Source organism: Podospora pseudocomata, chromosome 5 (assembly GCF_035222375.1).
Source record: "Podospora pseudocomata strain CBS 415.72m chromosome 5, whole genome shotgun sequence".
Classification (NCBI taxonomy): domain Eukaryota; kingdom Fungi; phylum Ascomycota; class Sordariomycetes; order Sordariales; family Podosporaceae; genus Podospora; species Podospora pseudocomata.
In genome coordinates, this window is record NC_085889.1 from 4,129,045 (window position 1) to 4,139,482 (window position 10,438).

Sequence of the window (10,438 nt, forward strand, 5' to 3'; positions counted from 1 at the left end):
GAACCTGGACGGACGAGCCCTGGGGAAAGCTTGTCATTTCATCAGTTCCATGTTCCCAACCTGGAGAACGAAGCATTCGGTTCGACGGAGATCCAGAGGGAGCAAATCCATGGGTCTGTGTGCCAGACACATCAGATGAATCTAGGAGAATAATAATTATGGCAGGGCCTCTGTTGACCGGTGTGGGTCAAACGGTCGAGCAGAGGAGGAGTGAGCGCGGTCAGCGGCCAGCGCGCTCGCTCACCTGAACGGAATCTCCGCTGTCCCGAAACATTGGTGATTTTGGTGCATTGGCACATCGCGGAAGAGCCCTATGGAGGAAGGTGCACCGAAGTACCGAGTAAAGCCTTTTTGCCCCATGGTTTCGCACCCTGACAACTGTCGCGATGTTGCAATGTCGCAACCGATATTGGCGACAGACGCACAACACGGCAGACACCACGTGCTCGAGTGCTGGTGCGCTCCTCGACGCTCGCGCCTCTCGCCTGTGCTTAGGCTGGTACGGATAGCGGTTGCGAAACAGGCGCTGATTCGCTATGCCTGGTTCTTGGAAGTTGTTGTGGCTTTTCTGATTTCTCTACTGTATTACGAGAGTGCCCCAGGTGACCGGTGCAGTCGATATGGGTATCGAGAGATCGAGACAAGAGACAAGAGATGGCAATGGAACAGCCCAGCAGCTCAATAGCTCACAGCAGGAATGCGCGGAGGAGGTCTGCCCGAGGGATGATGGTTGATAATAATGATGGGCAAATAAATGATGGTTGGGCTGGTACGCTGGCACTGCTGCTGGTTGATGGTGAGCCAAACTGAGGTGAGGGTACTACGGCAATCGGTAGTGGGTACCTCAGCCAAGCCCCTCAACGCCTCAGGTCCCGACCGTTCTGGCTCTCCCGCCCTCCGTTTCCACCTCAGCACCGCACCTCAGCTGTTCGTTCCTCTCCTTCTCTCCAAGGCATCACGGCCGGTACCTGCCTTTACCTCCATACCTGTGTTCAGGTACTTGCTACCTGCCCGCTTCTGCTGCCAGCATACCTATCTATCCGTAACATCAAACATATCCTTTGCTCCTCCTGAGCGGTTTCTGAGACGGATGTGGCTCGACTTCTTTGCACCAGCATTGCAAAAGATGCCGCTTTAGGTTTAGGGAAGATATCGCTATGAACGAGACAACCAATTCGAGCATGGCTTGTCTCAGTTTCTCTCCATTGGGACCTCCAAAAGCACGCTGCTAGATTTTCTTCCAAGCTTCCATTTCCCACCAGGGCAGCCCTGCCCCCGCTTCTCTCACACCACTCTCGGCCCGGCTCAATCGCTGGCCCCTGTCCCCTTGCCCCCCCTGTCTCCTGAGGACTAGTAGCTCTAGGTACCTCCCCTGTCCTAGCTCTGTTGCATCCTCCACTGAAGCTAGCTTCTCCAGTAGTGCATATTTCCCGACCCCTACCTCACCACACACCCAGGCTTCGAGTATGCATGGTCGATAGCATGGGTTCCCGGTCTCGCTCTCCGGCTTGACAGCTCTCCTGCGGCTTCTATATCTACTCTACTCCTCTCGACATTCCACGATACTATCTTGACTTTCGATCCCACATCACTCCCAACATCTACGAGCTCACTGATTTCCACATCGAGACCAAGACTCTACACCACAAGATCCTCAGCCACCTCAGCTTTGTCTTTCACCTCCATCCACCACATCAACCAACCACCCACAACAACTCAGTCAAAATGTGCGACTACACTCAACGAGAATACTCATGCGGTCACTTCCGCTGGATCGCCTCCAAATGGTGCCGGGATTACACTCTCACTCACAAGAGATGCCAACCCAACGTCACTCACTTTGAGTACCGAGCAGAGGAGCTCTGTGGTATGTCTTCATCACTTGACTCTTTTTCCAGACCACCATCTAACACATCTTCAACAGGGGAGTGCAAACCAAAGACCTACCCCCCATGGGAGCACATGATCAAGCGCTCCAACAAGCAGACCCTCTACTAAATAACCCTCAACAACTCTACCTACCCATTTTTCTTTTGTCATTTACACCTAGAGGACAACGACAAACAAACCCACGACTACAAGGAGTGAAGGGAACAGAAGGTGGAGGAAGGATTACATCAGGCCATCAACGACACGCCAAAGAAGAGAGATTTGCGAAGCTCAACAGGGCTTTGCCGAAGCGACACCTGGACGGGTTTACGCTACGCCAGGACTTCACAGCACGCCACCTTCGCCTTCCAATAGGCCGAAAAGCACACAGCACAGAGTCCCACAAACCGGGAGACACAGCAGTCCAGAAGCCTAACAGCCCGGCCCACCAACACCACCACCACCACCACACACCTACCTATCACGTCACACCAAATCCTCCGGCTGTTGTGATGTGCTGGTTTGTGCTGTGCTGTTGTGCTGTGCTCCCCTCAACAAGCCCATTGCATCAAAAGTGGTATTTTCCGTCAGCCGCCCGACGCCAAAAAGCCAAATAAGCCGACACTTCTCCACCGACACAACAAACCACACTACCAAGCCTGATGTCACCGTCACACTCGCCTCTTGTCCGGTTGTTTTTCTTGTGGCAGGAACACACACATTACTCTGTACCCATCAAGGTGCCCACTTCACGACCAACACGACCACCACTGCCACCGAATAACAACACATCATCACTCCACAGGGGGTTCTAGCCCTCTCCATTGTACGATCATCACCACAAACAAATTTGTCGTTTCTTGAGTGTCCTTTTTCACCACATCTTTTTTTTCTTTTCCCTTTTGTCATATTTTTCATGGGCTACACGAGCAAGCGAGGCGCCTGACTTTTTCAGGGCTAAGGGACACCGGAGTTTTCACACATACCATTGGTTCATATCTTTTTTTGGGAGGGAAATACCATTACACGGGATAACAAGAGAGGGAAAGAGGTGTTTTTGTATATACATTGGAACCGGGACAATTTGGGACTATGGGCTACCACAACACCGCACACGCACACAAAATTTTCCGTTAAAGAGAGAAAGAAAATCAGTTTATTGTTTTTGTTTGTTTTTTATCATCTTTTCATGGGAGAAAAGAGTTTGCTTTCTCCCTATTGCAAATATAAAATAAAGAAATGTCATATCATACACACTTTGTTCCTCATCCATCCCTTGGTGTTGTTCCTGATCGCCCTTTCCCAACGTCACATTTGACGTAGGTACAATTGATATCAGAAGCCTAGGTACCTACTTTCGTCCGCCTCACATGTCTCTTCTCGGCCCTGATCATCAAAAAAAGACATCGCGAAATGTGGGGTGGATAACCACAAGCTTGACATCAGGGCATCGTCATCCCGCAAGATTACGCCGTACCATTGGGTTCAAAAACGGAAACAAATCTTGATCATCATCAGGTTCCAGGCCCGAAAGCAACAAAAAGATTGCCGCATAGCCCAATATGTTTTGCGGATTTACATCTTTGGAAAGGCCTTGCCAGTGCTTGTGGAGTTTAGAGCAAACAATTCCAACAACAGCAGCCCAACCGGAGAACCACGCACACAAAACAATTCAGAGGCCGATGAGAGAGGCGGGGCCATCGCGCGCGCCTCGGCACTTTCCCATCTACCGTAACTTAGCTCCGGTCAACACCACCCCTAAGTAGGTAGGCAGGTACTCAACTGCATCACTTGCCTTATTTACTTCCACCAAAGATGACTGCCCAAAAAAGCGAAACATCTTCCCAGAATGCTGCACGTGGTCAGCATCAGTTTCCCTTTCTCACCAAATCTCTCCTCTGTGATGAGAACATCAAAGAGAATGTCGTGTGACAAGTTTCGCTCTCAAGTCCAGCCAAAAGACAGACTCGAGATCGTCGACAGGGGTCCCCCCCAACTAACCAAAAGTGGTCAGCCGCGCAAAAAAGAGGCCCCGCCATGCTGGGAATGACGGCGGAAGTCGTGCGGGTGTGGGTGGGTGAGCGGAATTGGGGGAGGGGAGAGGGGATCATCCATTCGCCCTCCTCCTCCACTTCTTGTGGTTGGTTTCTGATGACCGAGAGAGAGAGAGAAAGACAAGAAGCAAAAAGCCCGGCATTTGTCTAGTGTATACCTACAACAAAATACCTTGCTGACCTTCATCATTATCAAGGCGGCACAGAGGCGCGGCAATTGCTTACTTGGGTGGTGTATCGATACCTAATGGTCGTTGTTGCCAGTTGGTGGTAAAGCTGCGAGGTCCGTTTTACCGCCAATGCCGCGTCAAAGAAAATCAACAAAATGCGTTCATCCACGGGGGGAACCATCGAACCCCCCACATTTTCGCTTGTGGCAGCAGCCCCGGTTTTGCAACCGGCAGACCGGTCAACCAGACACCCAGACCTTGCGCCCTCCACACCACGACACTGCCCTGCACCACCATCCGTCAACAGATCAGACCGCCGCGCAACGCCAGAACAATGCGGTTTTGCTGGTCCGGGGACCCAGCTTGTAGGCCCGTGGTGGTGGTGACACAGCTCCCGGACTGGCTGGCAGAAGAGCTTTGGTGTGGTCGACAGATCAGATTCCGCTTCACCGGACGCAGGTAGGTTTGTGATCGGTACCACGATGGGCACAGAAGAGTGTTGTCTTTGACGACCTTGACATCGGTATTATGGGGACTTCGATACACAGTTTCGAGCTTCCGAGCAGGCTCGCAAGTTACACTTGGTATTTGCTGTGCCTCCCGGGGAGCTGGCTGCAGCTAGGGTGTTTACAGTTGGGCAACAACTTGATTGGGGGTTCGACGGCAAGCAGCAGCATGCGAGGGGGGGAAGGGGGGGTGATATGGAGTGATTGTCCATTCGGTTCCAGTCAGATGGGAGGGCACAGGCAAGCTGCCAACGACAACTATTGACGCCCGATCAACCTCTGATTCTTCCGCTGTCAAACTTCCAATTCTGCATCTTCTGGCCAATTCATGCTACCCCCATCAAGTCCAGGTTGCGAGTCGGGTGTGGATTGGCGAATGAGGTGCCATGGAGACGACGGATGGTATGGTTTCCGGGGACCGGCGTACGCTCTGCCTTGGAAAAGCAGTCTTGGAACAGGCGCAAAGACCATGACACAAGGCCCGAAGTCACGATCGGGATCTGGGAATCGTATTTGGCGTTGCGGCCACAAGAAAGATGGCGGAATGCAATGCCAAGTCACCCTGCACATTAATCATCTGGCTGCATCTTCCAGCTTCGGCCCGCGACAAAGCCCTGAAGCATCTCGTCTCTGTTCGCGGATATGCTCAGTGTCCGGTCGACTCAGGCACCATGCGCGCGGCGGGTACCAGTTGCATGGCACCTGCTTTTGCCTGGCAGATCCAGACTTGGCTCGAGGTCGATTCCATGCAGCCACAGGCTGGGCCAACTATTGGCCAGCACTTTTTTCATCTTTCGGCCGTCAACGATCGGGAAAGCATGGCTTTCGCAGTAGGAATGTCGAGCCGAGACATGATGATGTGGACGGGAGGGCGCCTCACACCGGACCTCGAAATTTTCGTAGACTGGCTTCTGTATGGCCTCTCGAGTTAGCAATGGTAATACATGGGGGGGGGTCCACGTGTCTGTCTTTCGGGATAGCCTTTGGAACGGTGAAGCTGTTGTTGAACTTCGGTACCGAGATGCTTAACTACGGGCTGACATGTGCTTTCGACGGACCGGCTCAGGCTCGACAGATTCTCGTGGTCGCTCGAATCAGGATGATGTCAAAGCCGCGGTCAGGCTTGAAACGGAGCCCCACGTTGAGGCACGCGGGGTTGCTCGGAGGGGTTGCTCGGAGGGGTATCCAGCTCGGACCACATGCGATTGTGGCATCAAGACAACTTCCGAAGTTTGCGACAGCTCGACGTTTGGGCGTGAGACATCTCTTTTCTGGGTGTTTTTGGGAGGAATTTCGAGATTCTAATCGAGAGGATGGTTCGATGTGGCATTCAGGGATGTCGCAAGGCCAGGGGGGGTTGATATCAGTTGACGTTTAACTGCTCTGGGACGACATGTCCCGTGGTGGGATGAGTGGCCAGAGGTTGGCGACGTTAGTTGGCTCTTGAGTGACATTGGCTGCATTGGTCTCTGCTAATCACCGAATGTGCAACAAAGTCCTCGCCGTCTCGATGCTGCCCGAGTGTCACCAACACCAACACCAACGCCAACACCCTGCTGCCGGCCGTTTGCTAGTGTCTAGATAACCATCGCGGCAGGCAACACCGCCTGACGGACAGCTACTCCCCAAGTCTGGTACGGCACGACACACCACAGACGGAACTCGGTCAGCAGCGTCAGCACCATCCCGGCACACACACAACCCAGCTTTCCATGCCCTTCTCCGCCCGAGCGCTAGACGGCTCGATGCTATCAGAAATGACAAAGATTCGAAGATCGATTCCAGCGGCTTCCTGCCGTCGCATCGGTATTATGTCTTAGTCAGTCTTCTCTTATGAGATGCTTATAAGCTACAGTCCTCGTCTGAACCTTGCTTTAAACCCCTAATCACATGAGGACGGGGCGCTGCAGCTAGACGCCAGCAGCTAGCCGCGCATGTATAGCTGCTATCCAGGTACTTTGTACGTAGCCATGACCTCGAACGACTCGAGCTGCTGGCCGTTAACAAGAGTCGATAGGTTCCAACCACAAACTGACACAGCATGATCAGCACCTTCGGCTTATTTGGCTACAAATCTAGACCTATCCCTGAGTGTCAGTTGAGACGAAAAAGACCCCGGGCCTATTCATGCAAGAGCCTCTGCGGATCCTGGCAGGGACCACGACCGCTGTGAGCGTTACATCTTGGCATCCCTCTGGTTCGTCGGTTCTCGTTGGTGTCAACGGCGGGGCATGTGCCCTTGCAACCTGCACTTCATCTAAACGACTTGTCGTCGGTCCGCTTGTCCGAACTCGGGAGCCCGGGACCGTTGTGTTCATGTCCAGGGCTTCCTCAACGCCATGGCTTGGAGGATGGGTGAAGTGGTGTTGTGTACGAGCTACCAACTGTACCTCTGTTGGGAGGGAGCCGTGGCCCTCACTCGTGCCGAACCATCCAGCACGCAAGTTCTACCAACCAGCTTTCCTCAACAGATCACCGTCTCTTGCAGATTATCTCTCCGTGTGCTCCTCAGAGTTCTCATTGTCACCCAGTCAGCCAACAATCCAATTTTTGTGGTCCCCCAGACCAAGGAAAACGTCCCGCACAGCCTAATATGGATGCTGCTGGTGAAGCAACGCCATGACCTCGGTGAACAATATCGCGAACCTGTCATCCCACTGATAGATACACATGGCCCATAGAAACCATACCTCAAGGCACAAGGAACCAGGCTTTGACAGATTACGGCTCCCATTCTTCCGCAACGAGCGGTCCAAGAGGTCCCTCGACACTACATTTCCGCATTTAGAGGCCCTTTGGCAGCCGCCTCGACCTGCAATCAACACCCCTGCCCGGCAGGCATATCTGGCATCTGCAATCCAACGTCGAATAAATTATTGATCAACGCCCCCGGCATTTTGAACCAGGATTACCACCACAGTTCTCTGGTTTGCTCCGAGATGACCACCCCTCACTCTTTCTTTGATCCCACAACGAGTGCATATTTCGTCAACATCTCCGGTGGTACCGAGCCTCCGCCGTTGCAGTTGTCTGCCGATCGTCTGCGGTCGTTGTTCTTTTCCAGCGAGTTGTCTCGGTCAGGGTTGAAACATCCAGAGCTTCTGCAGTGGGAAGTGCCAGTCATTCCTCAGCGGTTGAGATCGTGCGGTATGTTGCAGAGAACCAGTGGGGAGATGCTGAAACAAGAATGCGGCCGGCATGGTGGCGCATCGCTACAATGTTCGATGTGCGTATTCTAGAACAGCCGATCAATCATGTCTCTTTCTAGGGAATACAGGTCTCAGATGACTCTATTCTTCCTTCGACTGTTTCATCTACGATAGAGCTGCAAGTTATTGCGGTACCACCGTCGATCCCGGAATATCACCAACCCATTGGAGAATCTGATACTGGTGACTCCGCCTCGAAAACTACAGCGAAAAAGGTTCTGCGAGTTTGAATCAACATGGGTGAGTTTGTGCTGACCACCGGTCTCCCGAGGTATCAGCGGTCCTCTTCGTGCCAATTAGGGCCGATATTATGCTATCGATGAGGGATCAAATGAGCAAGATCACGACGAATGGGCCCAGCATGCCCATAGATTTACTAGCACAATCCCGTCTTAACACGGGCTGTATTAAGACTCCACTTCTTCAGCGGTTCCCAAGTTGGGTAACACTCACCCACCCAGCTGGCTCACCGGTGGTATATCAGATCGCTGTTAAGACCCCATTGGGACGGCTGGGCAGCCGCTTCTCCCCAGTTCAGCGATGAAGTGAACCAAGAATGAACCGTGCCGCACGGATGCACTGCGGGGATGGTTACGGCAGTGCCATTCCGGCCCAGGTCGTTGTATCTGCATCACCTGGTGGAACCAAAGAACCCTTTTATCAACCTTCAACATCATTGCGAAGTGTTGTACTGATAGCAGAAAGATCAAAACGTGTCAAACGGGCCGGTTCTTGTTGACGTTTCGAACGACTATTCAGGCCCGGTCAGCGGTACAAGTCCCAGATGTCCCGCAGAGAGTGCCGTTGCCCGTAGGCTCACACTCCATGTCGCCAGCCGTGGTTACACAAGCCCCTCGCCACACAAAAGGTCATCACCATCGGCGTATTATTGCCATACTTGTCCTACCACTGCTGTATTATGCCTTTGAGGGTGGTAAGCAACACATCAGCGCCCGCAGCTCTCCAGGTAAGCCAGCATAAGTCTTTCCTGAACCATGTTATAAGCACGTCGAGATCTGGCTGGTTAGGTAGGTATATCCGTCATGAAGTTGCTGTCAAGTATCAGACGACGTTCTGTTCCCAAAACTAACCAACCACGACGAATCTGATGTCAGCTTTGGACCCAGGCTAGCTCACCGGGGAAATTCCCGTCCGCATTGCGCGCGCGGCGGGCCATCCCACCACCCTTCGGCGCCGTCAGCAGAGGCGGTATGACCAGCGTCTTCGGCACCCGGAACACACCCACCTCTCATGAAAAGAAGTGCGCATCACATCACCAAGGCCTGGCCCGAGATACCGAAAATCACGTTGGTTCTTTTCCTGTGCGAGCCCGAACCTTGCCACCGGTGAGGAGAGTATCGAACCATGTGCGGTTTCGAAGGATTGTAGTCCAAGCGCAAAGCGGCACAGCAACACTGCTCAGAGAGGCTGGAATATGTGTTCTAGCTCATTACTTTTAGGTATTCTTTTCGTTGTTTCGGTTTCATGAAGGCATGTGGCACCTGCTGCTGGGTCACTTCCAGGGTTCCGTGGGGGTGATGGTTGGAAATCCCAACCCCGCGCATTAGTTCGGGCAAAGTTCCCACGTGGGGTCGTTGACGAACAGGGTGTGAGGTCTTGTTCTTCACCGCTGTCTAGCAGGCTCGCCATGTCGAACACCTAGAGGTGGCACGCCATCTGCAAGTGCTAGTGGACAAAGAAGCGTGATGATTATGTGTTTGCCAGTACCTGTGACCGCCAAAACATGCGTGCTCGCTCTCTCTCTGCATGTAGGGTTTCCTTCTACCTTGGTCTTGTATGCCCGGTTGGCAGTCACCCATCGTGCCTATCTACATCTTCCCATACGTGCGGTTCACTCCCGCCAGCAACGTTACCAGCCTCACGGCACTTGAGCCCTCTGACGCCCCCACATTGTGATATCAATAAGCTGGGAATCCTCCGCGGAGAAAGTCGCTTCCCTCCTCATTGCTTTTTTCCCCATTGGTCCGAGACAAGGGGGGCTCAGGGTTCGGATTCATTTCAGTGTTCTGGAAGGAAGGCTTGGTTCGGCACAGGTTGCCGAACCCCTAGTTTAGAGCAACCCCCGGATCAAGGCCGGGCTACCTATCAATTGTGGGACCGGTAGGTCGGGGCCGGGGGTGGAGTTCCCGCTTAGTAACTAACAGATCACCCGCCCGCACGGATGGCCGTAGGATTTGTTTGGGTGCTGTACCCCTGGCTTTCTGCCTGTAAAAGGGATCGCATTGCCTTTTGGGGAATAATTTTGGGGTTCTGCTCTGGAGCAAGGGGATCAACGGGTATCGATAAGATAGATAGATAGCTGGGAGGGAGGTTGTTATCGGTGGTGGTATGTATATGTAGGGGGGTTGCATACATGCATGGAGTGTCACGGGACAGGATGAATGCGGTGGGATGGGTGAACTGATGCGAACAGGTCTGGTTCCTAGAAATCCTCGACGGTGAGTGCGGCTTCAGGATGATTGTCTCGTGCGGGTTCAAAGCAAGGGAAACTAAGGTCACCAACACAACGCCTCAAAATGGCGTCAGGGATGAACGGACGGATGGTGGATCCGACGTCATATCAGATCCTGTCAGCATGTCTGTCTTGAGGGATTTCGAAACGGCGCGTC

General features: G+C 53.0%; 2 protein-coding genes across 2 annotated transcripts; both read left to right on the top strand.

The window, feature by feature from the left end:
• Positions 1-1,081: 1,081 nt before the first annotated feature.
• Positions 1,082-2,982, top strand: QC762_510110 (uncharacterized protein). The gene is made up of 2 exons (XM_062891420.1): positions 1,082-1,867; positions 1,925-2,982. Exons 1-2 carry the CDS (start codon positions 1,726-1,728, stop codon positions 1,996-1,998), a joined length of 216 nt encoding a protein of 71 aa, XP_062742773.1. The 5' UTR covers positions 1,082-1,725; the 3' UTR covers positions 1,999-2,982.
• A 2,153-nt stretch (positions 2,983-5,135) lies between these two features.
• Positions 5,136-5,531, top strand: QC762_0087320 (uncharacterized protein; the record flags this gene model as incomplete). Its single annotated transcript, XM_062884012.1, has 1 exon — positions 5,136-5,531. One exon carries the CDS (start codon positions 5,136-5,138, stop codon positions 5,529-5,531), a length of 396 nt encoding a protein of 131 aa, XP_062742774.1.
• Positions 5,532-10,438: the final 4,907 nt, after the last annotated feature.